Source organism: Dipodomys spectabilis, unplaced genomic scaffold, assembly GCF_019054845.1.
Source record: "Dipodomys spectabilis isolate Male_0828 unplaced genomic scaffold, ASM1905484v1 ptg000006l, whole genome shotgun sequence".
Taxonomy (NCBI): Eukaryota; Metazoa; Chordata; class Mammalia; order Rodentia; family Heteromyidae; genus Dipodomys; species Dipodomys spectabilis.
Genome location: NW_024870683.1, coordinates 6,837,150 through 6,864,351, shown reverse-complemented (window position 1 = coordinate 6,864,351; position 27,202 = coordinate 6,837,150). Strand labels below are relative to the sequence as shown.

The following is a 27,202-nucleotide window of genomic DNA, read 5'->3' as shown; positions in this document are numbered from 1 at the left end:
AATGCTGTGTTCAATCCTGGTCCCACAGTTTACCAGGATTCTGTCAGAAGACCTCTGAGACAAACTCCAGGGAGGGGGGACTTCAAGTTTCACTCTGGATTAGAGGAGAGGCTCAGGTTTTCAGCTAGAGGAGGACTCCTCCCTAATCTGGAAAGTTGGAGGAGCGCCGTAACAGAAAAGGGCTATCTAAATGGTGACTGTCCCCAGAAAAGAAAACTGGAAAAGATAGCCCTGCAATATCCAGATGAGAGCTGGATAATTGAGTTTATTTACTTTTTGTGAATGTAAAAGACTTTTATTAGGGTTTTTAATGTAAACATGTACTAAGTGACATTACTAGAGGAAAGAGTATGGAGGCTAGTCAGGCAGGATTTGCTCTTTATCGTTTGCTATTTCACATCAAGCATGAGGGCAGTCACTCCGGAGATAATTGAGTTTATACTTGGGTATATACTCAGTTTATATATTTCAATTACTGGGAGGGACTTGATTAAAATTCTCCAAATCAGGAACATAGACCACTAACCTAACAGCATGCCTTACCTAGGCAGTTTCCAGCTTCTCAGAAAGGACTGATCACGGCAAGAAGTTTTGCCTTGAGGAACAGGGCAAAAAGGACAGGGAGGTCAACATACAGGATTAGGAGAAAATAGGAAGGATATGTTCAGGGCTAGAGCAGAAAGATGGGATAAATGGAAAAAATACTGCTGAATGCAGAGGGAGGGGAGATGTTCCTCCAGGTCCAGTATGGAAAGAGACTGGAATTTGAGTAGAATTTTTTTTCCCTAAGATATCAGGCTTTTGGCATGGCTTAAGTTATAGGGTACCTGCTTGGCAAGTGCTAGATCTTGAGTTCAAATGCCCGCACCAATAAGAGAGAGAGACAGGCTAGAAACCCCAAATCCACAAACTGGCATTCCTGAAATAGAACTTGGCAAACACAAGAAGATTTCTTAGGCCTTTCATCTGTTTTGACATCAGCAGTCTGGCACCATTTTTATCTTCTCTTCCACCTTACCTTTCCTCCTTACCTTCCTGGAGAAAGTAGCCCTCACCTCAGCCAGAAAGGTCGCTTTAGGGACTCATTCCCATCAGTGTCTCCTAGTAGGACAGGCAGGCCACAGCAAGAAGTGGGTTGTGATAAAGGCAAGTTAGTACTGACTTACGTTTCCACTCCACCCACAACTCCATTAGAATGTTGTATGTTAGGGCTGGGAATGTGGCTTAGTGGTAGTGTTTGCCTTGCATGCATAAAGCCCTAGGTTTGATTCCTCAGTACCACATACACAGAAAAAGCCAGAAGTAGCACTGTGGCTCAAGTGGTAGAACACTAGCCTTGAGCAAAAAGAAGCTCAGGAAGTATCCAGGCCCAGAGTTCAGTCCCCAAGACTGGCAAAAAAAAAAAAGTTGTGTTTTAGTGGCTGATTATAAAACAAAACAGACATCGTGTAAACTGGGGCTTTATGATTTTGTCTGATTGTCCAATCATGGGTGTGACCTTGAAATTGAGTGACTGAGGTGTGACTGTGAATGTGTGGCTATGGGAATGTAACTATGAAGGTCTATTATTAGATGCTACTGTGGATCCTTACCTGGCATTAATTATTGTACTATCAGCCCCCATATATGTACTACTGCTTGGCACTGTTTCTCTTATCTGGGCTTAAAAACCCAGGAAAAAATGGTTGTCCTAGAAGTGGAAAGAATCTGTGGCAACAGTTCAAGAATTAGAGCTCAGTAACATCATAAGATAAGCAATACATCTGCACCTGTGTCTGACTCACCTGGTGCCCCAGGTCAAATGTGCCCAGATAAAAGGTAGGGGGAGAGAAGAAGAGAGCAGTGTCTAGGCTGAGCAGCATGAAGGGATTCTTAACCACCAGTGGCCTCTTGCTGCTATTGTTCCTGAGCCCAGACCCTGGAACAGGTAAGTCTTGAGGAAGAGGGTATAGAAGGCTGTGTGAGTGGGCTGAGTAAGAGGGTAAGGAGCCCAGGAAGTCCAACCTCCAGCTGTGTGATAGCGCAGTTCTGGTTCTAGACCCTTCTGAACATATGGCTCTCTTGTTCCTAGCGCTGCCACTGTCACCCAGCACTACATGCTGTACTCAGCTCTACAGACAGCCACTCTCAAACAAGCTACTGAGGAAGGTCATCCATGTGGAACTGCAGGAGGCTGATGGGGACTGTCACCTCCAGGCTGTTGTGTGAGCTCTGTCCCCACTCTTGATAGCCCTGACTCTGGCCTCAGTCCCAACCCCTGATGTTTATCCCAATGCCAGCCCCATGAGCCTTCTGAGGTTTTCATATGCCCCATGCCCCAATCCTGGGACAACCTCATGCCCATTCTATGGGCATAGCTTTGGACCTTTCCATTCCTAGACTTCACCTGGCTCGACGCAGTGTTTGCATTCATCCCCAAAACCGCAGCCTAGCTCGGTGGTTTGTGCGCCAAGGGAAAAGGCTCCAAGGAAACCTACCCAACTTGAATCTGACACTGAAAAGGAAAATGGATTGGAGCCCCCAAATGCCAAAATAATAAAGAAGTATTGGACAATAATCCAAGTGTGACCTTTAAAAACTCCCTTTTTTAAAAATTTGAATCTTTACAGTTCTCCCACCCCCAAGAGCCAAGGTCAAGAATCAGAGACCTATACATATTCTCCAGGTACCTACATACATACAACATGCAGAGAACATATGATCTCTGCCTCACACACTTGGGCACATATGGACACAGACATAAACATCTACATACATTCCTCAGGTGGACCTCTAGCTCTGAGATGACATCAGAGATCCAGACACCTTTCAGCTGGCAAGTATAGAATACAAGATTGCAAAGAAAGGGGCTCTTCCAGCTGAGAATCCCATCTATAGAGTTCTCCTGCCCTGGTTGATTCTCCTGTCCATCTAGACACGTCAGCAAGACAAGAGTTACAGGTAGAATTAGATGAAGTTCTCCTGGGTCCTCTATAGATTTGAAGCACCTAGAAGAGCAGGAAGAAAATTAAGAGACACAGTAAGACTGGGTCTTGGCCCAAACATCCTAAGAATGAAAGCAAGGGGGTGGGGAAACCCATTCTGAGCCAACACTGAGATGGAATAGATGAGCCCAACTCTGAGTGAGCCCCAACACCCTAAAGATGAAGGGACAGACATAACTCTGGGCACACATACATTAAGAATGAGGGAGGAGGGCTGGGAAGGTAGCTCAGTGGTAGAGCCTTTGCCTTGCATGCATGAGGCCCTGGGTTCGATTCCTCAACCCCACATAAGCAAAAAGAAAAAAGCCGGAAGTGGCGCTGTGGCTCAAGTGGTAGAGCACTAGCCTTGAGCTGAAGAGCTGATGGACGGCGCCCAGGCCCAGAGTTCAGGCCCCATGACCCTCTCCCTCTCCTTCTCCCTCTATTCCCTCCCCCTCCCCCTCTTCTTCCCTCTTCCCACCCCCCCTCACACACACAGAATGCTGTGGGCATTGATCTAAGATATCTCAAGGGAACTGATAGATAAGCAGTTTTGAGTCTGACTTCCTGAAAATGTAGAAAGCCCTTTTAGAATCCCTGGTATCCAAAGGAGAGAGAGTGAAGAAACCCATTTCTCTGCCTAAGTACACAAGAATGAAAGGCCTAGCCATCAGCATAGATACCAAAAAGAATGAGACCGAACTCTGATTTCTAAATACCCTTAAAGTTACTAGGATGTGCAGCTCTTAAACCAGACACTGTCAGAATAGGAAATACCTTACCAAGTCCATACTCGCCTGGAAGCTTGTCCGCTGGAATCATCGGGGTCAAGAATCCAGGCTTCTGGGGTCCATTCTTCCCACCTCGTCTCAGCCTCAGCCTAGGGTATAAAAGGGCAGCTGTTCTCCCAAGTAATGTCACTTCCAAATGGGTTTAATCAGAAAAAAAAAAAAGCCAGGAACCAGTGTGAATCACAAAGTGGGGTGAATCAGACAGGTTCAGGTGTGCTCTGAGGCATCAAAACTTCTGTAGGGGGGCTGGGAAAGTGCCTCAGTGGTAGAGCACTTGCCTTGAATGCCTGAGGCCCTGGGTTCGATTCCTCAGAGTCTCATGGACTTTCCTGCTCGGGCTGGCTTTGAACCTCGATCTTCAGATCTCAGCCTCCTGAGTAGCTAGGATTACAGGCATGAGCCACCAACGCCTGGCCCTACAGTTTTTTTGTTTTTGTTTTTTGCCGGTCATGGGGCCTGAACTCTGGGTCTGGGTGCTGTCCCTCAGCTCTTCAGCTCAAGACTAGCGCTCTACCACTGGAGCCACAGCACCACTTCAGGCTTTTTCTGTTTATGTGGTGCTAAGGAATCGAACCCAGGGCTCATGCTTGCAAGGCATGCACTCTACCGCTGAGCTACCTTCCCAGCCCACCATGAGACTCTTATCTCCAATAAACCACTCAAAAACCAGAAGTGGCGCTGTGGCTCAAGCAATAGAGGGCTTGCCTTGAGCTGAAGAGCTGTGCCCAAGCCCAGAGTTCAAGCCCGACGACCGACCAAAAAAAAAAAATCTTCTGTAGGGATCTGAGGCTGAAGGACCTCAGTAACTTACCAGAGTCCCAGTGCTAAGGCCCCAGCAGCCAGTCCCAAGAAAGAGAAAATTCCTAAAGATGCTAACACAGCCACTTGTTCCAATGGATCTCTGTGATCTGAAGAGGGGTATCACATAGTGTTATCAGAACAAGCAAACTGAAGCTCAGTGACCCCTTCCCTCAGCGCTTCTCTTCATTCTCTGTGGCCTTTACTTCTCTGCCTAAGCTCACCAAATGGTTGTGGGTCTGGCTGCACGGAAGGCCTTGGAGGAGCAGGGCTGTCCACCTGATCTTCTGTCTCTCGTGGTTGCATAGGTAGCTGGTCCTCAACAGGTATCTTTGTCAGAGGACCTGAGGGTGTGTGAAACATGAGAAGTATCCACATCAGCATGGCCAGGGCTGGGCATAGAGGCCTACAAGGCAGAGGCTGACCAGCTTCTAGGGTGTGGCTTTTAGAAGTATAGCCAATAACTGCAAGGGTGAAAGGGTTGGTAGAAAAAGCTTGACAGGGTGATGGTTGTCTAGGGCAGCCATTACTTCTGCCTGGCTGTGACTGAGGGACAAGGGGAGGATGTACAACCTTGCCACCTTCAGGGACGTTAATTAGCCAATAGATGCTTTGGAGATGGGGGTTCTTCCCTTTTCTTTGGCTTTCTTTCTCACCAGTGCTTGGAGTTCCCCAGACCTCTGGACTCCAGGCGCTCCAGGTACCAGCATCCAGAAAGTCCCGGGCACTGACGCGCACAGTGTGAGACAGCCCAGCCACAGCATCTGTGATCACCTCCTCCAAGCCAGTGGGCTCCACCTGGGGGTTAAGATAATTCCTTAGGGCATTATCTTAGGCCCTAGGCTGTCAGCAGGGAGCCTAGACAAATGGTTTTCAAATGTTACCCTGTCCTCCCAGTGCCATCCCTGACAGCCAGTGGAGGGTGTAGGCCTCTAACTACTGTGGTGGCTGATGGGGTAGAGTCTATACCTAAGGTTAGGAATACTGTATTGGATAGTGACCACTTAGAGGGGCTGTCTGTGGCTTCAATCTGTCTAGGTGAACTTTTGGTCTCTCTATAACTTAGTTTCATTAAATATGATTTATTTTATTTTATTGTATTTATTGTAAAGGTGATGTACAGAGGGGTTACATAAGTAAGGTAAGGAGTTACATTTCTTGTTGAACATTGTTCCTCATTGAACATTCAACATTGTTGAATATTGTCCTTCATTTTTCTCCCACTTTCCCTGCCCTCTGGCTTCCCCCCACCAACAGTTGTAAAGTTCATTTCCAACACAGTGTCTTGTGAATATCGCTGTTGCATTGGTTCACCCTCTGTCCTTTATCTCGCCGTTTTATTCCCCTTCTCTTCCCCAAATCAGAGAAAGGTATATACAAGACACAGAGTACCAATGTAAAAATCAGTGGCAACTGAGGTTGATTTCCCCAGACCAGATGGTAGCCACTCTTGGGGATTGAGATAGCAGTGGGAGTTCACTACTATCCAGCTGGATGCCTGGCCCAGGGGGTATCAGAGCTGTTAATGAATGCCCAGAAACTACAAACATTCAGGATCATGAAATCAGAGACAAAACCCACAGCCCAAACTTAAGAAACACTCTAGGCCTTACCATGGACCAGACTGGATGCTGTGCTGGACGGTACTGCAGACGGAACTTAAGCAGGAAGTGAGGCTGGCGAGGCCAGGAGGCAGGGTATGTCCAACTGGCACGAAGGCGTCGGGGGTAGCCAGGTACTGACTCTACCTGGAGCCCCTGGGGTGGGTCAGGACGCACTAAGGGCGGCCAGACACAAAGTCAAAGGAGGAAACAGGTACTCATCCCTTTACCGCTTCCTAAGATGTGTGCTTAAAAGCATCTTAGCCGGGCTGGGAAGTTGGCTCAGTGCACCACATAAGCAAAAAGAAAAAAGCCAGAAGTGGCGCTGTGGCTCAAGTGGTAGAGCACTAGCCTTGAGCTGAAGAGCTGAGGGACAGCGCCCAGGCCCAGAGTACAAGCCCCATGACTGGACCCCCCCCCCCCCAAAAAAAAGCATCTTATCCAAGTACTTCCAGGAGGAGTGGAAAAATCTGAAACTCGGTCATTAGTTAGCCTTAGGACCTGTCTATCATCATATCTTTATTTTAAAGTAAGCTACCAGTCTTGGGGGTGAGGGGAGAATTTTGTTGCATAAGTAAAAAAGGAAATTTGCTATCCAAAAAAAGATGATTTGGCCCAAATTTCAACCAGTTTTACTGCCCGCCTCCCCACCACACACATGTATGCACACACACACATAGATCAAGAAGGAGGAATCATCGGGGGCTTCCCTTGGCTAGGGAGGCCATGAGATCTGGCTGTCTTCTGCACAGGGCCTAGAAGCAGGAGTCAGTCCTGAGGCTAGGCAGCCTCCAGGGAAGCTGAGAGAAGGAAGGACCTGTAGCTGCAGGCTAGAATGTGTGCAGAGGTTAACAGAGACCATCTCTTTGATTGCATCTGTGTGTGTGAAGTGGAGCCTGTGTTGAGAGACAACAGGATAGAGTCCCTCTGGGGTTTCTGCTAGGGGTCTGGGTAGAAGTCTAGGGTGGGTACTCACAGATGTTTTGCAAGCTCACATCCAGCAGGCGTGTACTGGCACCCAGCGGATTCACCTCAGTCACATTAATCCGATACTTGCTCCAGAATTCGGCCCCATGAACCACACAGCGGGTAGCCCCTGGGGGTTCCTGTGGACATGGCCAGGGCCCTGTGGATGAACCCTCACTAGGAGGGAGAATATGGTCTTAGGCTTGGAAATACCCATTGTGGGACACTGTCGGAGCCCCCAGACACTCCTTCGTATCCTACCTCTGACTATTAGCAGCTTCTGGTACATTCTTCTTCCTGGTTGGGAGGGGCCATCTGAGGTCAGGAAAGAAAAGAGGGCCTTCTGCCCTCTTTGAGGCTTTCCTTAGAGCCTCTCTCCCTGCCTCCCATCCCCATATTATGCCAGCACACTCAATTGCTTAGACACACACACACACACACACACACACACACACACACACACACACCTGTAAGAAGTGAAGTAGCGGGTGGGTAAACCGCTGACCTGGCTGGATCTCCAAGTACAGGAGAAGTTCTCATAGGCGGCTGCTTGGCAGGAGACCACAGGACGGGCTGGTGGGTCTAGAGGCAGAGGATGCAGCTAGAGATGCAGTCCTCCCCTCCTCCCTATCCCAGAGGGTTTCCTTAGGCTCTAGATTCCCTTAGGGATCACATGACTCACCACCACCATCCTCCCCAACTCACAGCCCAGCTTCAGGTTCACCATGCCCTCAAGGGCACCATCCAGCGTCCGACAGATGTAAGTGCCCTCATCACTGCTGTCTGCCCCAACCAGGACCAGCTCATTCCCTAACCCAGCGTCTGGTCCCTGTAGCATCCCAGACTCCCCATCTCGAAACCAGGAAACTGGGGTCCTAGAAGTGAGATGAGGTAATAGCGGAGAGAAGATTTAAAGATTAAGTCAGACCATGCCACTGTTCTCCACAGGCTCCTATTGTTAAACTCGTAAACAAGTCTAAATTCCCTTCACTGCGTAGAAAGTCCCTCATGATCTACCCTTGCTTTCTTTTCCTTCATCAGCTCCTTCCTCTTTCCCCTTCATCAACTATACTTTGGCTACATTGCTGTTCCTCAGAAGTATTGAGTTTTTACCCATCTCAGGAGAAGCAATTTTTATGACTTTAAAATATTTTTTTATTGAAGCATAATTCACACACAACAAAATGCTAAAGTACACACATCACTAGGTTCTATTGGCTTTGATGAGTGCTATCACAAGACAAGATTGTTTTCATCCTAGAAAGTTCCTTTATATCACCTCCCTCTGGGGAGAAGCATTTGTATTTGCTGTTCACACTATTAGGAATACTTCTACCCTAATATGTGGCTGGCTTTTCTTTTCTTTTTTTTTTTTTGTGGGGTCCGGTCGTGGGGCCTGAACTCTGGACCTGGGTGCTGTCCCTCAGCTCTTCAGCTCAAGGCTAGCACTCTACCACTTGAGCCACAGCGCCACTTCTGGCTTTTTTCTTATGTGGCGCTGAGGAATCGAACCCAGGGCCTCGAGCATGCAAGGCAAGTGCTCTACCACTGAGCCACCTTCCCAGCCCCGTGGCTGGCTTTTCTTTTCTGATCTTCAGAAATCAGTTGCAACGTCACTTCCTCATACAGACCTAGGAAGTAATCACTCAATCACCTTCTTCCATGTGTGTTTTTCTGTCCCGCAAATATTACTCATTGGCAAGATTCACTTATGGTCTGTCTTCCCCCATTAGAATGTAAGCGCTGCGAGGGCAATAATTTCCTGGCTTGTGTATTCCTGCCTCCTAGAGCCCAAAATACGCAAGGCAATTAGTGCCCAATACATACATATCTATTGTTTTATCGGTTTTTTTTTTTTCGTGTGTGGGGGGAGGGAAGGTACTTGGAGTCAAATAGTTCCATGTATGCCAAGCAACAATCCACTCCCAGCTCTAGTTGCATTTTTCTATTAAATGAGGATAATTAGGAAAAAGAGATGGGTATGAGAGGGAACATAAGTCAGGGCAGATCAAGAGTGTCATAGCAACAGGCAGGTAGATTACTTACCCAGCATTCACTCCAGGGCAACACAGCATCACCGACTTGCCAAGCTGCCCATACTGGACCCCTGAAAAGGGCAATTCTGAGGTAATATTCTTTTTTCCCTTCCCCTCTGCCCCACTTTATGAGAGTGACAAGATAAGGCATAAGACTGTCAATCAACTAGGATTAAAGTGTCAAGATACACTATCGAAGCTGGGCACTGGTGGCTCACACCTGTAATCCTAGCTACCCAGGAGGTTCAGATCTGAGGACCACAGTTTAAAGCCAGCCCATGCAGGAAAAATCCATGAGACTCATCTCTAATTAACCACAGAAAACCAGAAAGGGACCTAGAGCTGTGGCCCAAAGTGATAGAGTCCTAGCCTTAAATGAAAGAGTTTAGGGACAACACTCAGGCCCTGAGTTATTCAAGCTCCACGACTAACAAAAACAAACAACAAAAAAAGATATAGTTAGAGGATAAAGTAGAAAAGGGACCCCCAGGAGCAGAGATTAGGAGTGGTCACAGTTAAGACATGGGAAGGGGGTCACTGAGTGGCAAATCCTACACCAGAGTTGGAGGGGTCACAGAACATCATTCTTTTTACCTGAAGGACCCCAGGCCTGGGGGCAGAGAGAAGAGGAAGACACCAGGGCTGCAGCCACGACCACCAGGACCCTGCTCAGCCCTGAGTAGCTGTGGCTCATCTGTGGGAAGAGAGACAGAATCAGGGATTCCCCCATCCCTGAGATAGGAGGCTAAAGCCTGGTTCCTGCTCTCCAAAGACAACTGAGGTACTAAGTGAACTAAAGCTATTAGAAAACACTGGGTGTGATCAGAAGCCTTCTTTTCCATCATATTCCCGTGCAAGCACGCGCGCGCGCGCACACACACACACACACACACACACACACACACACACACCATCTCAGTCCTGGGCTTAGGGCCCAGAACAAAAGCCGGAGGCAACAGACTGTGCCAGCACCCCCCCCACACACACACCACTCTTGGCACCCACCCCTGGCACCAAGGGCTGGCACTGGCTTAACCACTCCCATTAACCCTCCACTCCATTTCGTGGGAATTCTGGCATTCATCCCACCTGTCCATGGCTAATCACTGCCTCTGACTAACCCGAAGCAAACCTTATCACCTTGCAGCATGGGGGCTGTGTAACGTGTCCAAAACTGCCCTGTAATCTTACCATGAAGTCTAGTCCTGCTCTGGCTTTCAAGTCTCTGGCCTGGTTCTGGCCCCTTGCTCTGGCTACTTGGGCTACTCAGCTGGGCCTGGCTTGAAAGCTTGTTGGTCTAGCTTATGAGGCTGGATGAAGCTAGGGTGCAGGCTGGGGTTGCAGAGTTAAGCGGATCCAGATGCCCTGGCTGCTGCCAGAGGCTGGGGATGGGCAAGCAGCCAGCAGATGGAGATGGAGACAGGGTGGCGGAAAGGGGAGGAGGACTTGGAGCCTGCAAGAATAGAGGGGCCTAGAATAGAGACCACAACACTAACAGAATAGGTCCTGATCACTCCGTCCTGAAGACCCAAGAGGGAGCAGGGGGTCCAACGAGGCAAGGGTAGGGTTGGGGTCAGGGGAACTCAAAAATGTCTGAGGAGGCTCTAACAGTGTGTGCATGTTTCCACAGAAGAGGGCTAGGAGAGAGGATCTGGGTGGAGGTTGGAGGGGGGCGGTAAGCAATAGTAAAAAAGCAAATGGGGAGAATGTTCTTGTCCAGAGTGCCAAAAGAGGAAGAACACACACCCCTCTGGAGTTAAATGGAGCATGGGCCTCTTGTGTTTGTGTCAGTCTGAATTTGTCTTGGTGGCTCCTTCTTGCCCCCAGCCACACTGACCCTACTTGGCCCAGCCCTACCTCTATGATCCCAGTGACTAAGTGTTCAATGGCCTCCAGGACTTCCTCCTACCAGCCATTGCACCAGCACTCCTATTCCACTCAGTTCTGTAACCCCAGAACTAATCCCTCCTTCCCATTCTCTCCCACCCCACACCCCCTAGCCCTGGAGCCCAGCTGCCCCAACCAGGCCCCCTCCCCTAACCTCCTGCTTACTCCCCCTACTTCCCATCTTCTCCCCCTCTCCTTCCTCCCTCTTCCTTTCCTCCCACCCCAAGCCCTGGGAAGGGAAGAGGTTCCCCCTGGGCTGAAAATGAAGCCACAGACACAGCCAGAGCCAGCAAGAGGAAGAGGAGAGTTGCTTATGCTTAAATCCCCATCACTAGGAAATTCTGTTTTCACAGTCGTATATAGCCACATTCACATATGGATTCACTACATACAGTTAACAAAGACACTTCTTTGAACACATATGGATACAATCAAATGAAAACCAGACACAAACTCCTGTTACCATTCTTTTTGCTCCCCAGCAAATATTTCATTAGGGAACAGCTGTCTGGGCTTCAAGGAGAAGGAAGGTCCCAGACTGGGGGATATATGGAAAGGCCAGAGTTCAGTTACCCCCTTCCCTGGAAGTTCCAGCCATTTCTCATCTCCCCCTCCACCCTTTGGGCCCCAGCATGAGGAAATGCCTCTGGTTCCTTGGTGCCAGATACACAGGACTCACACTTAACCTCAGACCCACACTCTCAGATAGTTAGAGTCACACTGATACATTCAGGCATCATCACTAGGACTCAGACATGCTTACATACTTCTCCACATACTTACAGTTTTTCTGTTTCTTTCCTTTCTCCTCTCCTCTTTCCTCTCCCCCCCCCCCAGTCTTCTTCTCCCTCTTCTTCTCTCTTCCTCTCGCTCTTCCTCCCCCTCCCCCTTCTCTCTCTGCCTCTGGGGTGGAGCTGCAGCATTCCCTAAAAGCAACTCCTCTTAGCAATGGCAGATCAGCATGTCACTGTTACAGGCCCCCAGGTAAAAGAGTCAAGCACAGGGACATTGAGAAACAGCTTGAGCACAGGACTAGAAAAACAGATGCACAGAAACACTTGGGAGAGAAAACAACAACTGTGAGCAACATATGTCCAAGAAGGGGAAGAAATACAAGGAACCATAGAGGTTAACATAAAATAAAGAGGGGAGAAGAGGAAGAAGGAAGGCAAGCCACACGTGTTAGGGATGTACAGATGGGCCTGTATATGCTGCAGGCAAAGTAGAAAGGTTAGTTCCACTCTGCTATGAAAGTGGGTCCCTCAGTATAGGAACAAGTAGTACTCCCAAGCAGTCTGTTGGGATGCAGGGCACACACAGAGTCACAAGTCTCATTCTTGCTCTATTACTTGCTGAAGTCACACACTAGCCACACACAAACTTAACCACCCACTCTCACACTGGCAGACACAATCTTAAACCCCACAGAGACCTTCCCAGAACACATTCCCCATGTGGTCGTAGTCCCTCTCACACACACAAACACACCTCACAACTCACAAAAAACGGCCCACACAATCCCACCCTCTCACTACCACATGCAGACTCAGCTACAAGCACGGGAGCACTGGCACATTAGCTGACAATTACAGCAATTGAGTCTCACACTCTGACATCTTCAGCCTCACAGTCGCACAGACACACTTAACAGTCGGTCACTCGGGGCCCTTAAGATCATACACCACTCTGCCCCGCCTCCTCCTGGCAAGACTTCGTAGTCAACACCCGCCCACCCCACCAGGCCTCACCTTCTGCAGCCCGCCAACGCCAGCGCCCTCCACCCTCGCCCTCTGCCCCGGTCTCTACTCGTTCCTGCCCGGGGCTCCTGCAGTTGGGCGCGGCTCCACCCAGGCACCAATAGAAGGAGAGAGGTGAAATAGCGGGGGCTCCTGGCCCATTGGAGCCTCCAACTGCCAATCACATCCACCCCCACCTCCTCTGGACACTTCCTGTCCCGTCTGGGATGGAGGAGGGTGCAGGGGGTAGATGCCAGGACAGAGCCCAAAGCTGTATTCCTGGGACTTGGACTGAAAGTCTGTCCTCATCTGGGGACAGCAAGACTAAAAGCGTTCAGGCCCCTTCCTCTCCCAGCTATCCACAAACAAAGTGCCAGGTTTAAGGCTTAGAAGCCCCTGGGCAGGTGACTGGAAATATTGAAGGTGCCCTAGACTCCAGATAAGATAAAGAAAGCCAGTGTAGAACAGTAGTTTAAGGAACTTTGCTGAGTGTTGTAGTTTTAGAAATGCCAGGCCTTTTGCCAGTTAAATCCCTGTCTCTGAAGGTTGGACCTACAGATCAGTGTTTAAAACCTGACAAGTTGCAGTGAACATGGAGGTGCAAGCATATATTTATGCAGTGTAAGCGTATGTTTATGTTTGCTTTTAAAAAAAATCAGCCACCTTCTTTTCAGGACTTGCAAGGGAAATGCCTACTATGTCTCTGATCTCCTTCTTGACTAGTTAACAGTACCAAGTCCTAGATACTTCCCCTCCAAGGTCTCTCAGGAAAAAACAAAACAAAACAAAAACACCCTGGACTATAAGGCAGGCAGGCAGCCAAGGTTCTGGGGCCTGTCCAGTCACTGTCCAGTGTCAATGTAATTCCCCCACCCAGAGACTCAGTTTCCCTAAGGGGAAAAAAAAAAGACTAAAAGTGTTCTGGCCATCTTTGCATTACTCATATGCCTTGCCTTCACCTTAAAATTTGGAAGACAGGAGGTAACATCTGTTTTCCTGGGTCACATGACCTGTTTTCCCCTCCCCCCTCTCACTAGGGAAACATGTTCAGATGGGAGGGGGTAGAATCAATGACATTCTGAGAATGGCACCTTGCTTCTAGGTTCTGGGGCTCCTACCTACCTCTTGCTGCCCCTTCCCTGTCAGAGATGTCTATTGCCATGTGCAATGTCTGGGGCAGTGGAGGGGGAGGTATGGGGATGGTGGGGGAACAAACAGGTGTACTGAGGGTACACATACTGCATGTGAGCGTCTGAGGAAGCCAAGGACACAAAGCCACATAAATACTCCTTACCCACCCTTTTCAGCCCCTGTGGGATGGAGCACAGCCAAACTGTGGCCACTCACAAAGTCAGGGTTCTGGCTAGCAGCCCAGGGTCTGGCCAGTGACCACTGGGATCAGGATCCTACTCACCCTCTCCCTACCAAATCCTGAGGCTGGGGTTCAGGGAGCTGACACCAGGTCCAACAGTGAAGAGGACCCTGGGCTCCCCAAAGCCTTGGCCTCAGCTAAGAACACAATACTTTAACACTCTCCTAAACTGTAACAACGTGTGTAACATGAATAAGAGAATCATTAGGCCAGATGCAAACCTGGAGAGTCAGAGATTTGGGCTACAATTTGCGCATCAAGGTGTTAAATATCTGTCAGCAAAGAAAACCGGCTAGAAGAACATTTAGTCTTTAATCTCAGATCTCTGAAGGTGATAGAGATCATACTCCTCTGATATCACAATAGGTGGTTAGAGCTCAAGAAGCAGTTTTATTGATACTGCATCTGCCCAAACTCCAGTTCTCTCAGCCAGAAAGCTTCAAGGCCCTGTGGTCAGTGTGGTCAGATGACAGCTGCTGTTTCCTTATTCGCCTTCAACTGGTAATGTACTTCAGGAAGTGCCCTTAATCTCTCTGCAGCCTAGAAAGGAGACAAGAGACAATCAGGGAGGGTAAAGGCCACCCAGAATGATAGTATGGACTTTGGACACCCAGGTGACACACTGTGATAAGGGTGTATGGAAAGGGTTTATGGTGGTCAGGATAGGTGGAGTTACCAGAGGATGGGGGTAGAACAGCTACTGAGTTCCTAGGAATGCCCATGTTTTTTGAGGATCCTCGGGGTCATGATTGTTGGGATCCCTTAAAGAAGTATGGGTGAAAAGGGAGCCTGAGGATCCAGGATGCTCCGAGATCTGACCTGCTCAGGGGTGAGGTCCCTCTGGGCCTGGGCAAGCATTTCATAGCCAACCATGAATTTCCGGACAGTCGCAGAACGCAGAAGTGGAGGGTAGTAATGAGCATGCAGTTGCCAGTGGTCCCACTTGGCCCCAACTTCTGATCCTGTAGGAGCCCCTGAGAAGAAAATGGTAGAGAAGGCCCTTTTCTCAAGTCTTCAGTTTATTTCCTACCCCAAAACCAGGCTAGATAGTCAAAATCTACATCTCCCAGCATTCTCCATCAGAGGCATCCAAGCATTAGAAAGCATACAAGTGAGTTTCACCAAATTTGCTGCTCCATCCTCAACCCTAGCATCCTTGCCTTTGACACATCCCTACCAAATAGGCAGGGAAGCAGAACTCAGAAATGGTGTTGGGGCTAAATATAGATACTCAAAAAGTCTTACCATGCCAGCCCATGGAGTAGGGAAAGGACATCTCAAATAGGTTGTCATACTTGGTCAAAAGCTTCTTCATGATGGAGGCTAAATCTGGAACCAGAAGCTGACTCTCAGGTTGGAAACTAGTGGTTTGTCCTACTAGAGCCACTCCAACCAGAGTCCAGTCCCTGTGTCCCAGCTAGGAGACTGACCATCCCGCTCAGCAGGGGTCAGCTCAGGCAGCCTCCGCACATGCCGCCGGGGCAGTAGTAGAGTCTGGAAGGGCCACACTGCCCAGAAGGGGACCAGCACTAACCAGTGCTCACTTGTTAGAACCAGACGCTCCTGGGCACAGAGAATGGAAATGAGATCTTTAACACTGGTGTGAGGATAGGGGATAAGCAAACAAGCAGGTCAGCAAATAAACAGAAATAAAGCATTTGATAGATTCTTACCACTTCTACCACCTTCACCCAAGTCTAAGCCATTATCATCTTTCCTTAGATTATTGCTAGTGCTTTCTAGCATGCCTCTTGCTAGTTCCCTTCTACCTTTCTCATTCATATACTTCTCTCTTTGGGGATAAGAAGGCCCACCTTCCTAAGGAGCTCCTGGCGGCCATACTCCACTAACAGAGGCTCTCCATGCTGACTCTGATAGGCTTGCTGAGACCGCTCCTCACGCTGAGCAATATCTGGCAGGAAACTGCTAGCCCACACCTGGCATGGACAGGAGCAAAAAGAAAGGCAGGTATTTTATTTGCAAGCCCCTATATCACTAGTATATTTCTTTTATTCTATCCCTGTTCATAGTGCTGGCTTAAACTCCACTAAAGCCATTCCAGTTTCTAACAAACTTACCTGGCAGTGGGGGTGGGGGTTAGAACAGCCCATCATAGCTCCTTTGTTTTCAAAGATCTGTTGGGTAGGGGTAGAGAGCTTTAATCATCCAAAGGCATCAAGTCAACTCTCTCCCAACAACATCCCCATAGAAACAAGAATACTACTTCCCCTGAACCAAATTTCCATCTCCCCATCCCTTCTCTTCCAGGAAAAGGGGAGGCCTCACAGACCTGCACCCAAGGGTACTGAGCACCCAGCTCCTCTGTGACTGAGGCCCACGCATCGATGACAGCACGGATTTCAGGGAGCGACATGAGTGGCAGTGTCACATCCGACCAGGGGTGGAAGCACATGACTTTACTAGGTGGTGAGGGACAACAGAGGGATAGGGATTGGACACTAGGGGCAGGACCCAATCCCAGGGCTTCGTCTTCAACCCTGGGTTGAAATTTAAGAAGATAAATTCATAGTTACCAAACTCCCCTGGCAGCCTCTACTCGGAAAAGGGGGTGATCGCTGGGACCTGAGGTAAAGGAATATCATCACTGCCTGCAGCAGCAGTTTCCCCAAGAGGTGTGGCCTCCCCATCAAGGGTTAGAATCAAGTTACCTGGATCAGGAGCATCAGGCTGCAGAGCTGGGAAGTCATTGTCAAACAGGAAGGTGCCATCATAGTGGGGATTTACCTACTGACAAGAATAGGCTAGAAAATCCTCTCCCCCATACCACCATCTGGTGGGGGGGGGGGGCGGGGGTAGGGTTGCACAGGCTGCTAGAGGGTAGGCGAGGTGGGATATGGTCCCTCCTGTGAGTGACTGGCAGCAGTAAGGGCGGGGCTACCCCCTCGATGGTCCACACTGTGCATATGGCTCTGCAGGCTTACCTCCCCATTCGCCCTCACGGCCCCAGGACACAGAGGGTTGAGAGGGTCATGGCGGGGCACTGTTTCCACATGCTGGGGCTCCACCTGTCCTTGCCAAGGCCGCTTCATGCGATGAGCTGACACCAGCACCCACTCATCCTGCAGCGGGTTGTAGCGAATATGCTGATGCTCTGGGGAGGGTGGGGACAGTCAGTTAGCAAAGCTCTCTGGCTCCCCCTTGCTGTTCTCACCCACCAGCAGGCCGGGCCCAAGCTGAGACGCCCTCTGGTCCCGGTCCTTCTCGGGAGCAAAAGGCCCAGAGCCTGACCTTCCCAGCGCCAAAGGGCCTGCAGCCCCTCTCTCGGCCAGCGGAGCCCCAGCCTGGGGCGGGCGAGCCGGCCTGGACATGGGGTCAGTACTCCCTAAGCCTTAGGAAGTGTGCAGCGCACGCTCAGCACTGTGTCCCAAGGCGTCCCGACCGCCCTGCAGTTACCGCTGGCCCGGAAGACTGAAGCCGGGGCGTCCTCCTCAGACGCCTGCCGGCGCTGCTCGGGGTCGATTCCGCTGTGCAGCATGAGGCCACCCCAGGGACTGTCAGGAATGTCGGAGAGGCCCCAACTCACACTGCCCTCGCTGTCTGCTCTGCTCCGCCCCGCCCCCGTGATTGGCCAGCCGCCAACACGTGACAGGCTGGTGGCGCCGTCAGCCACCTGGAGGCGGGGCTCAGGAAGGCGGGACATCACCGCGAGATGACTGACAGCAGGCACAATAGCCAGACCGAGAATCCAAGGCCCCGGAGGAACCTCTCTCTGTGAAAGCTGAATGCCACACGGTCCTTCAGCTCCAGGGCGTTTACCAGACTAATTTGCTGCACTCAAATCATTCATCTGGTTATTCGTTAAATCAATATGTACTGACCATCTACTATGTGCCAGACTCTTGGGCTTTAAAAATGTGAAGCCTGGGGCTGGGAAGGTGGCTCAGTTGTAGAGCGCTTGCCTTGCATGCCTGAGGCCCTGGGTTCAATTCCTCAGCACCACATAAGCAGAAAAAAAAAGCCAGAAGTGGCGCTGTGGCTCAAGTGGTAGAGCACTAGCCTTGAGCTGAAGAGCTGAGAGACAGTGCCCAGGCCCAGAGTTCAGGCCCCACGACCAGATCCAAAAAAAAAAAAAGAAAGAAAGAAAGAAAGAAAATGTGAAGCCTTGGATTCCTTGTAGGCACAAGTCAGGAGTGTCAGGTAAGGCTGAAAAGTCTGAGAGATGCTATCCCCAGATAACAGCAAAATGCTGGACCTGAGGTGTGGCTCAGGTGGTAGAGATCCAGCTGTGAGTAAGAAAGCTGAACAAGAATATGAGACCTGGGAAGGTAGCTCAGTGGTAGAGCACTTGCCTTGCATGCATGAGGCCCTGGGTTCGACCCCCCAAAAAAGAATATGAGACCCTGAGTTGGGGGGGTGGGGGATGCAGGGAGAGAGAGCAAGAGCACATTGTGGCACATGTATGTAATCACAGCTAGGCTGGAGGTGAAGGTTGGAGGTAACAGTGGGAGGATCACTATCTGAGGCTGACCCTGGGCAAAAGCATGAGAATCTCTCTGAAAAATAAATATATATATATATATATATATATATATATATATATATATATATATATATTTAAAGGCTGGAAGTGTGACTCAAGTGGTAGAATACAAGCACAAGGTCCTGAGTTCACAACCCAGTATCTCCAAAATATATACAAATATGTTGCATATATAGTATATGTGTGTGTGTATATATATATATATATATATAGTGTGTGTGTGTAAGACAGGACCATCAGTAAGTAACATCACTTACCAGCCGGGAGACATCTGAAGTTTTTTTTGGGGGGGCCCTAACTCTGGGCCTGGGTGCTGTCCCTCAGCTCTTCAGCTCAAGACAAGCACTCTACCACTTGAGCCACAGCGCCACTTCTGGCTTTTTTCTTTTTGCTTACGTGGTGCTGAGGAATCAAACCCAGGGCCTCAAGCATGCAAGGCAAGCCCTCTATCACTGAGCCACCTTCCCAGCCCATATCTGAAATATTTTACACACCTTCTCTTCTCCAAATTCTTCAATAACAATAATGAGCTAACATGAGGATAGACTTCAGTACGATTCAAGACAGAAACTTCATGAGCTAGGAACTTGCCTATAAGAGGAAAGATTCTTTCCCAAGTCAGGCTAGGCAGAGCTAGATACTCTGCAGCCAAGCTGCAAAAATTAGGTCACTGGTCATGTACCTGATCTCTGCCCTACAGTCCTCAGGGTAGAATCAGAAGACACTACTAGGTAGAAGGCAGAGAACAGGGCTCAGAAATGAGTTTTACTCCCTCCACTGACTGGTCACTCATACAAGAGGAAGTGAGGGTAAGGGTAGGAGATCTGCTTCTCTATTGTTTCAGTTGTCTTTGTTTGAGGGACTACTTTTTGTGGACAACTCCCGTGCTAACCATACCAGCTGACTCTTCAGGAAAGTCTCCACAGCACTCCTCTCCTTGTGTGTCTCCTTTGCAGGCACTCTCTTTCCATTCATATTGGGGACTGAATCCAGGGCTCCTGTCACCACTACTTGACTCAATAAAACAAAATGCTTCTAGGCCTTTTGTTTTTTGTTGGTTTTTGAGCTAGTCCTGGGGCTTGAACTCAAAACCTGCATCTTGAACACCGTTCCTGAGCTTTTTTTGTTGTTGTTGTTGTTGTTCAAGGCTAATGCCCTACCACTTGAGCCAAAGCCTCACTTCTGGTTTTTGGTGGTTAATTGGAGATAAGAATATCAGGGACTTTCCTGCCAGGGCTGACTATGATTCTTAGATCTCAGCCTTCTGAGTAGCTATAATTACAGGCCTGAGCCACTGACACTTCGCCAGACTTTTTTTGGGGGGGAGGGGGAGGATTCTGGTCGTGGACCTGAACTCTGGACCTGGGCGCTGTCTCTCAGCTCTTCAGCTCAAGGCTAGCGCTATACCACTTGAGCCACAGTGCCATTTCTGGCTTTTGTTTCTGCTTATGTGGTGCTGAGGAATGGAACTCAGGGCCTCATGCATGAAAGGCAAGTGCTCTACCACTGAGCCACCTTCCCAGCCCTCGCCAGACATTTTGTTTTTAATTTTGATTTTGAGACAGGGTCTCTCTAACTTTGCTGGGGCTGGCCTCAAACTGTTGAGCCTCCAGCCTCTTCCACCCTCCTGAACAGCTGGGATTACAGGCATTTGCTACTATGCCCAGTCCTTGATTACTTTTTAGGGGAAAAGGAGAATGGCTTATATGGGTCCTACCCAGATTTCTCCTTTCCAGATCTGAGAAGTACAATCTCTACTATGGCATTTAGAGAATATAATTATGATGTTCACTACCTTAGTCTCATCCTGGGGTCATTCAATAACACAGGATTTAAAAAAAAATTAAATAGAATGCACTGCAGAAGCTTTCTGAAAGATCCGATAAGATTGTTAGAGACCCAATTGGTCTCAGAAGGGTCTTCCTGGAATGAAAAGCAAGAAGCAGATGTTGCTGCTAGTCCTTGCTACTTAAGAGTCCATGAGCTTTAGGAACTGTTTGTCAGTGAGCTTTGGAGGATTCTTTATGACAGCAACTAAAATTATCTACCCTAATACATGCAAAAGACATGCTTCTATATGCAGTGCAGCTAAGAATAGAGGCAAAGGAGATAGGCTTCTTTTTAGAAACTTGGTAGAGAAAGGAAAAATAAAAAAGAAATTATTGCTGCGAATTGTGGCACATATGCACAATCCCAAACCTACAGAGACTAAGGCAGGAGGATGACAATAATGATCTGTTTAAGACAAGCCTGGATTACATAGCAAGACCAGCCTAAAACAAACAAAACAAAAACAAAAGACCAAAGGCACAGCTCAAGTAGAATAGCAAGTACTAGGACCCTAAATTAAATCCTCAGGTAGAGGGGGGGATATGCTGGGATTGGGGCTTGAACTTAGGGCCTTGTGCTCTCACTTGCCTTTTTCACTTGACTGGTATTCTACCACTTGAGCTCTACCTCTGCTTCTGAGCTACACAATATATAGTATCATATCTTTTTTTCCGTGAGTGTATGTAATTTTAGTTGGTATGACTCCCCAAACTCAGTGGCTTAGCACCACAATTCGGTGTGTGTGTGTGTGAGTGTGTGGTGTGTGTGTGTGTGTTTGAGGTGGAGGAAGTATTGTTCCACAAAGCAGTCAGAGAATTTGGTTCCATCTATTTGTGCCTACCACTCCCCAATGCTTTACAATTACCTTCTAGGTCCTCTCTAACACTGTAATAGATGAGCAAATAAAGAGAATGTAAAGAATTTCACAGGCGATTTTAGGAACTAAACCTGGAAGCCTACATTTCATTGCCCCAGGATGCAATCACATGAACCCAACTGACTAGAGTAGACTGTGAAATGTAACCAGACTCTGGGTGCCCAAGAGCAGAGGAAATGTATTTGCACTGTCTCTGCCACACGTCTCTACTGAGATATCTAATGATCATTTCCCATCGTCTTATTGAGCCTCTCAATTATATTTGACTGTGTTGATCTTTTATTCCATCACTCCCATGTGTTAGGCTATTTTCATTCAGTTCCTTTATGTTTTATTTATAGAACACATTTAATGCTCACCATATGCAAGCACTAATTGCTTTAAAAATATTAACTCATTTAATCTTCATCACAATGAAGGTATGTCCTATGAGGTAGGTATTTTATTGATTCCATTTTACAGATAAGAAAATTGAGTCACAGAAAACTTATACAAAATTACACAACTTGTAAGTCAAGTTTGAACATAGGCAGTCCACTTTGAGTTCTTTCTGCTTTCTGCCTCTCTCTGTCCCTCTGTCTCTCTGTCTCTGTCTCTCTGTCTTTGCCTCTCTGTCTGTCTAGTCTCTTGCCTGTCCACACTCCCTCCCTCTCTGGCAGTACTGGGGATTGAAGTTAGCCTGGTGCTTGCTAGGCAGGTGATTTACCATTTGAGCCAAAATCCCAACCCTTATTTTGTTTTTCTGGGATCTAACCTAGAGCTTTTCACAAGCTAGATAAGAATTGTGACACAAAGCTATAGCTCAATCTTGAGTTTATTTTTTAATCCCCCATTATGTCAAAATGCTGCCTTTTTTCTCTTTCACTTTACTGCCTTTTTGTTCTCTTCTTCTGCTATTTGCCCCTTAGCCAATGATGCTTTTTAGAGCTAAGCTTTGAGGAGTGCTGGAATTACCATGCACAGATCAGTTTGTAGATTTTTTTAAAAAAATTTTTCCTTGCCAGTGCTGAAGTTGCACTCAGAGCCTCCTGATCATTTGTTCATGAGTGGTGCTCTACCACTTGAGCCATACCCCCAGCATAGCTTTTGCTGCTTAATTGGAGATGGAGTCTCTTGGACTTTTCTTCCTGGTCTGGCTTGGAAATTCAATCCTCCAAATCTCCACCTCCTGAGTGCCTAGGATTACAGATGTGCCACTGGCACCCAACTAAAACAGCTTGAATTCAGGGGACTCACTCTTGCTCAGCTTGCTTGATCATACCATGGTTGGTGCTCTACCACTTGAACCACATCTTTAGCCTTTAGATTTTAATTACTACCGTTTCTAAGGAATCTGCAGTGAGATCTCTAAACTGGGATGAGACCATGCTGCACTGACTAGAGCCATATTCCTTGTGGTCACCACAGAACTTGATCCACACAAGTGCTAAAATGTTACCTGAATGAATAATACTTCCTGTGTCTAGACTGGATTTGAGTTCCTGATCTGGACACAACTAACTGCCCACTCGGTATGAACAAGTGTGTTAGCCAAGTAAATTGAAGAAGAGAAAGATGGAAAAGAGAATTCCAGGAAAATAGCAAGCCTTGTCAACCCTATTTCCACAGTTCTCAAGCTCACTTTTTTTTTTTTTTTTTTAATCTCCACGGACACAGATCTTCTCTCTTTCTTGGACATTTGTTATGGTATCCCCCAACTCTCATTTTGCTCCACCCCCCCCCTCTCCGCCCCCTCCGCAGATATTGTGTATCCCTGTGCTACTCAGGGCAAAATCTAATCCCACTGCTTCCCTGTGCATAACCTTGTGTAAACTACTGGTTTACATCTTTGTACCTCAGAACAAAAATTGATCATAGAACCCCTAAACAGCCCCATGTCACAGAACCCCTAAACATCCCTATGCTGTCTCTCCCCTAGGTGTCTTGGCTCTTGCAATGGGGTCTCATAGACTGGAATGCCCTTCTCCTGGCTTAAAGACATTGGGTGTCACTGCGTCTGGAAAGCTTTACTTAATGCTTCCAGGTTCGGCCACCTCTCCAAGCTGATCCTGTGCTAGCAAAGGAGGTCCTTTTAATAGTTACGAGACCCAGAGACTTTACAAGTCTCAGGCAGGTCGCCTTGTGGGTGGCCCCGCAGCCCACTGCACACCGCAGACGCAGCAGCTGAGAAGCCCAGCCTGCAAACAGACGCTTAAACGCCCACAGCCGGAAAGCTTGGCCCCGCCCCCTCACCTCACGTGCGTGACGCCTCCCCACCCTCTGCGCCCCTATTAGTAAATGGTTCAACCCATAGGGCGGTGCTACAGTGCCCGGACCTCTCTGATTGGCCAGATCGAGCCATACCACAGTGTTTGCGGGGGAGTGAGTCGGGACCGGCGCCGGCGGGCACCGGGGCCGGACCTAGACTCTCTTCTGCGGTACGCTGCGTTCGGCCGTGCGGAGCGGTGCCAGGCCAGCTACCAGGATGCAGTGGGCAGTGGGTCGGCGGTGGGCGTGGGCCGCGCTGTTTCTGGCTGCCGCGGCGGTGCTAATCCAAGTCCTCTGGCTCTGGCTGGGTACGCAGACCTTCGTCTTCCAGCCCGAAGAGATCGCGCAGTTGGCGCGGCAGTACGCTGGTGAGCGGGTTGAGGGCGGGGATCGGAAATCGGGGAACCGGGAGCGGGGCGAGCTGGCCCGGCAGAGCCAGAAATGTGGTTTCCCAGGGTGGTGTACCCGGGAGCCACGGATGGGGTTGGTCCTGATTCCGCCGCTTCTGTTTCCGCCAGGGCTGGATCAAGAGCTGGCCTTCTCCCGCTTGATCGTGGAGCTGCGGCGGCTGCACCCAGGCCACGTGCTGCCCGACGAGGAGCTGCAGTGGGTGTTTGTGAACGCGGGCGGCTGGATGGGCGCCATGTGCCTTCTGCACGCCTCGCTGTCCGAGTACGTGCTGCTCTTCGGCACCGCCCTGGGCTCCAGCGGCCACTCGGGTCAGTGCTAGCGGTGGGCCGTACCGGGAGGCTGGGCCAGGCCCTCTTTTCTGTGGTTCATCTGGGCTATAAGTGAGGTGAAGACACCCTGATAGTCGATGTCTATCTGATTGTCACTCAGGGCGCTATTGGGCTGAGATTTCTGACACCATCATCTCTGGCACCTTCTACCAGTGGAGAGAGGGCACCACCAAAAGTGAGGTTTTCTATCCAGGTGAGTAAGGAGGCTGTGCCAAATATATGGCTCCCCTCATGCAGGGAGACAAACAAGTGGGGAAGTGAACAGGACACAGAAATGGGATTAGAGCGCACGGGGTGGGGGGGGGGAGGGGGCGCGTTTCCTTCCTCCCCAGCCTCATAAGCCACAGGTAGTTGGTTGAGGCAGAACTAAGGGACTCTGTTGCCCTCCCCTGTTTAAGAGAAACAAAACATAGCTTTCTGACAAAGGTGTCCAATTATTATCCGCCAGGACACTGTTTTACCCAGACAATATTCCAGCACTTGTTGGGGAGACAGTTAATAGTAAATGTGTTTATATCCAAGTTAAGATAGATGTTGTCTCCCACCTCTTTCATTTTAAATAATGAAACCATTTACATTTCTTAAAAATAGAGCTTTTGGTAGGAAAGAAAGTGGAGCTTTGGACTTCATAGCGGGTTAGAGGTTGAGTGTAAACATACAAGCAGTGTGATTGAACAGTTAAAAGAAAAATTCCAGGGGCTGGGAAGGTGGCTCAGTGGTAGAGTGCTTGCCTTGCATGCATGAGGCCCTGGGTTCGATTCCCCAGCACCACATAAGCAAAAAGAAAAAAGCCGGAAGTGGCGCTGTGGCTCAAGTGGTAGAGCGCTAGCCTTGAGCTGAAGAGCTGAGGGACAGCGCCCAGGCCCAGAGTTCAGGCCCCACGACCAGACCCCAAAAAAAATAAAAAATTTCCAAAAGCCTCACAAATCTTGTAACCATCCTATTTAACAAGCCCAGCCCATTTTAGCTAAATTTCCACTTGATATGTTTGAGAATTGAGAATATAGATTTCCATACATTGGCTCATGGCCAGTTGGGGAGTAGGCCTTTCTGGCTTCCTCCAAGACAGAACATGGGCTGGGTGAGGCTATAGAATATGTAGGAGTGGCCATCTGGGTCTCTTACCCCTCTAGATGGTGGGCCAAGTGGGATAGGACTTTTTCCTCTCCCAAGACTGTCTCTTTATGTCCCACCCGGATAGATAGGCCATAGGCCAGGAAAATGTAACAATGAAGGACAGGGCAGAGTGGGCTCCTCACATGGGTACTCCCTATCCCTCAGGGGAGACAGTTGTGCACAGGCCTGGCGAGGCAACGGCTGTGGAATGGGCGCCAAACACATGGATGGTGGAGTACGGCCGGGGTGTCATCCCATCTACCCTGGCATTCGCACTGGCTGACACTGTCTTCAGCACTCAGGACTTCTTCACCCTCTTCTATACCCTCCGCTCCTATGCCCGGGGCCTCCGACTTGAGCTCACCACCTACCTCTTTGGCCAGGACCCCTGACCAGCTAGGCCTGAAGAGAGAACTGTGGATGAACAGGAGCAGGCAGGCCTGTTACACATCCACTTGCTGAAGCCTATGTGGACAGGGCCATATTCACACCATGCAGATTATTGAGTTCCTGATGTACAAGGAGGGACATACATGCTTAGACATCCAGACACAAAACTCGTTGAGAACAAATGGGACACACACATATATAGTTAAATAGATAGATGTCAAGACTTAGTGTACTTCAGGATCATGCACTCATATCCATCCAGAGAAGGAGCCCCAAGTATACTAGTGGGGCCAGTCATGAATATACATATCACGAGCTTGACTTAATAACTCAGGCTGTTCAGGGTTTCCTGCCAGCATTCAAGGCTCTGGAGTTAAGGATGGGGGTGGATATTACATTCTGCCTCAGTCTGACTCGTCAGTACAGCCGTAATCCCTGGTAGAGGAGTTGGTGAGGGAGAAGAGGAACTGCCCTTCACCTGTAGCTATGATACCCTTCCCCTTCATCTCCTCTCTCCTCACCATATGCCTTATCCCCATTTTACCCCCTGCTATGCAAAGGCCCCCCCCCCCCATGTGGCTTACCCTGCCCCCAGCAATGAAGTCACTGGGGAGTCAAGGGAATGTAGAGAATGCTGAAGCCAAGGTCTTCCATCTCTGATAGAACCTTGTTCTTCCCTTGGGGGTATATGGGAAAGTTGGCTTCATCCCAGGTCTGACCACCAAGGAGAGGATCTGGAGAGGTGTGCCTGGATCTAAGGGACCATCCCCTAGCTTAGAGAAGGCTTTTTCTGCGTGTATACACATCCCCCATTACAGTTTCCAGACGGTTTTGCTACTGCATTCTCTGTTCATCTGTCTGTCTCTGTTAATAAAGACTTGTCAAACTGTTCCATTTCTTTGTGTATGAACAGCAGCAAAAGCCACTATCTCCAGGGGGAGTTCAGAAAGGCCTCTTTCTTGCTGTGCTATTCTGTTTATAAAAGATAGAAACTTTGGATGTGTTAGGGACTATATAATCCAGTGTGCCTAAGAATTACCTAAGAGCCCTGTTGAGTCTACAGATTACTGGGCTCCATCCTTGGAATAAGGTGTACTGGGGTGAGGCCTTCAGATTGGTATATATATATAAGATTCACTTCAACACAGTTGTGAATGCCACAGATTATTCTGTGGATCGTCTTGAGAATCCAGTCCTGGATTGGCCACATGGTGGCACTGTGCTCCCACTTTGGGGCTGAAAGCATCACTTATTTCTTGTCAGCTTCTGTGCCCCCAGAGTATGAGAGATAGCTCCCAAACTGAGCAGGTGTTCTTCATTCTACGATCTGCCTATCAACCCAACACTTTTG

The 27,202-nt window shown here is 48.9% G+C and overlaps 4 protein-coding genes across 12 annotated transcripts; 2 read left to right on the top strand and 2 right to left on the bottom strand.

Annotated features, from left to right (window-relative positions):
• Positions 1-1,401: 1,401 nt before the first annotated feature.
• Positions 1,402-21,963, bottom strand: Il11ra (interleukin 11 receptor subunit alpha). 5 transcript variants are annotated; one of them, XM_042695370.1, is made up of 14 exons: positions 21,939-21,963; positions 11,826-11,831; positions 9,750-9,849; positions 9,166-9,226; positions 7,825-7,994; positions 7,587-7,701; positions 7,381-7,416; positions 7,130-7,296; positions 6,166-6,329; positions 5,209-5,350; positions 4,777-4,902; positions 4,566-4,662; positions 3,746-3,843; positions 2,566-2,987 (listed from the first exon to the last, which is right to left on the bottom strand). In XM_042695370.1, exons 3-14 carry the CDS (start codon positions 9,847-9,849, stop codon positions 2,971-2,973), a joined length of 1,293 nt encoding a protein of 430 aa, XP_042551304.1. In that variant the 5' UTR covers positions 11,826-11,831; positions 21,939-21,963; the 3' UTR covers positions 2,566-2,970. The 5 variants fall into 5 exon arrangements, with proteins under 5 accessions (XP_042551324.1, XP_042551304.1, XP_042551302.1 ...); XM_042695368.1 differs by lacking the exons at positions 11,826-11,831; positions 21,939-21,963 and adding an exon at positions 12,791-12,890; XM_042695389.1 differs by lacking the exons at positions 11,826-11,831; positions 21,939-21,963 and adding an exon at positions 12,791-12,890 and having other exon boundaries at positions 3,761-3,843.
• On the top strand, positions 1,686-2,564 carry Ccl27 (C-C motif chemokine ligand 27). Its single transcript, XM_042695438.1, has 3 exons — positions 1,686-1,927; positions 2,072-2,204; positions 2,380-2,564. The coding sequence occupies exons 1-3, from the start codon at positions 1,861-1,863 to the stop codon at positions 2,534-2,536; spliced, it is 357 nt and encodes a 118-aa protein (XP_042551372.1). The 5' UTR covers positions 1,686-1,860; the 3' UTR covers positions 2,537-2,564.
• On the bottom strand, positions 14,444-17,734 carry Galt (galactose-1-phosphate uridylyltransferase). Of its 4 annotated transcripts, none has more exons than XM_042695391.1 (11): positions 17,565-17,734; positions 17,093-17,262; positions 16,820-16,895; positions 16,685-16,733; positions 16,441-16,570; positions 16,229-16,285; positions 15,965-16,087; positions 15,581-15,713; positions 15,396-15,479; positions 14,970-15,124; positions 14,444-14,690 (listed from the first exon to the last, which is right to left on the bottom strand). In XM_042695391.1, exons 1-11 carry the CDS (start codon positions 17,644-17,646, stop codon positions 14,613-14,615), a joined length of 1,137 nt encoding a protein of 378 aa, XP_042551325.1. In that variant the 5' UTR covers positions 17,647-17,734; the 3' UTR covers positions 14,444-14,612. The 4 variants fall into 4 exon arrangements, with proteins under 4 accessions (XP_042551325.1, XP_042551335.1, XP_042551329.1 ...); XM_042695401.1 differs by lacking the exon at positions 17,565-17,734 and adding an exon at positions 17,400-17,488; XM_042695395.1 differs by lacking the exons at positions 16,441-16,570; positions 17,093-17,262; positions 17,565-17,734 and having other exon boundaries at positions 16,820-16,860.
• Positions 21,964-23,707: 1,744 nt separating the features above from the next.
• Sigmar1 (sigma non-opioid intracellular receptor 1) lies at positions 23,708-26,741 on the top strand. Of its 2 annotated transcripts, none has more exons than XM_042697599.1 (4): positions 23,708-23,973; positions 24,124-24,324; positions 24,446-24,538; positions 25,757-26,741. In XM_042697599.1, the coding sequence occupies exons 1-4, from the start codon at positions 23,823-23,825 to the stop codon at positions 25,921-25,923; spliced, it is 612 nt and encodes a 203-aa protein (XP_042553533.1). In that variant the 5' UTR covers positions 23,708-23,822; the 3' UTR covers positions 25,924-26,741. The 2 variants fall into 2 exon arrangements, with proteins under 2 accessions (XP_042553533.1, XP_042553526.1); XM_042697592.1 differs by having other exon boundaries at positions 23,715-23,973; positions 25,627-26,741.
• Positions 26,742-27,202: the final 461 nt, after the last annotated feature.

Bases quoted from the DNA above. Each gene is read 5' to 3' on its own strand.
- Ccl27 (XM_042695438.1), top strand. From the start codon at position 1,861: ATGAAGGGATTCTTAACCACCAGTGGCCTCTTGCTGCTATTGTTCCTG. The intron at 1,928-2,071 runs GTAAGTCTTGAG...TCTTGTTCCTAG, and splicing joins GAGCCCAGACCCTGGAACAG to CGCTGCCACTGTCACCCAGC. The intron at 2,205-2,379 runs GTGAGCTCTGTC...TTCCATTCCTAG, and splicing joins TGTCACCTCCAGGCTGTTGT to ACTTCACCTGGCTCGACGCA.
- Il11ra (XM_042695370.1), bottom strand. From the start codon at position 9,849: ATGAGCCACAGCTACTCAGGGCTGAGCAGGGTCCTGGTGGTCGTGGCT. The intron at 7,995-9,165 runs GTAAGTAATCTA...TCTCACTTCTAG, and splicing joins TGCCCTGGAGTGAATGCTGG to GACCCCAGTTTCCTGGTTTC. The intron at 5,351-6,165 runs GTAAGGCCTAGA...CTTAACCCCCAG, and splicing joins AGCATCCAGTCTGGTCCATG to GTGGAGCCCACTGGCTTGGA.
- Galt (XM_042695391.1), bottom strand. From the start codon at position 17,646: ATGCTGCACAGCGGAATCGACCCCGAGCAGCGCCGGCAGGCGTCTGAG. The intron at 16,896-17,092 runs GTAAGCCTGCAG...TCTTGTCAGTAG, and splicing joins CCGTGAGGGCGAATGGGGAG to GTAAATCCCCACTATGATGG. The intron at 16,734-16,819 runs GTAACTTGATTC...CCTTTACCTCAG, and splicing joins GCCTGATGCTCCTGATCCAG to GTCCCAGCGATCACCCCCTT.
- Sigmar1 (XM_042697592.1), top strand. From the start codon at position 23,823: ATGCAGTGGGCAGTGGGTCGGCGGTGGGCGTGGGCCGCGCTGTTTCTG. The intron at 24,325-24,445 runs GTCAGTGCTAGC...ATTGTCACTCAG, and splicing joins GGGCTCCAGCGGCCACTCGG to GGCGCTATTGGGCTGAGATT. The intron at 24,539-25,626 runs GTGAGTAAGGAG...CCTATCCCTCAG, and splicing joins AAGTGAGGTTTTCTATCCAG to GGGAGACAGTTGTGCACAGG.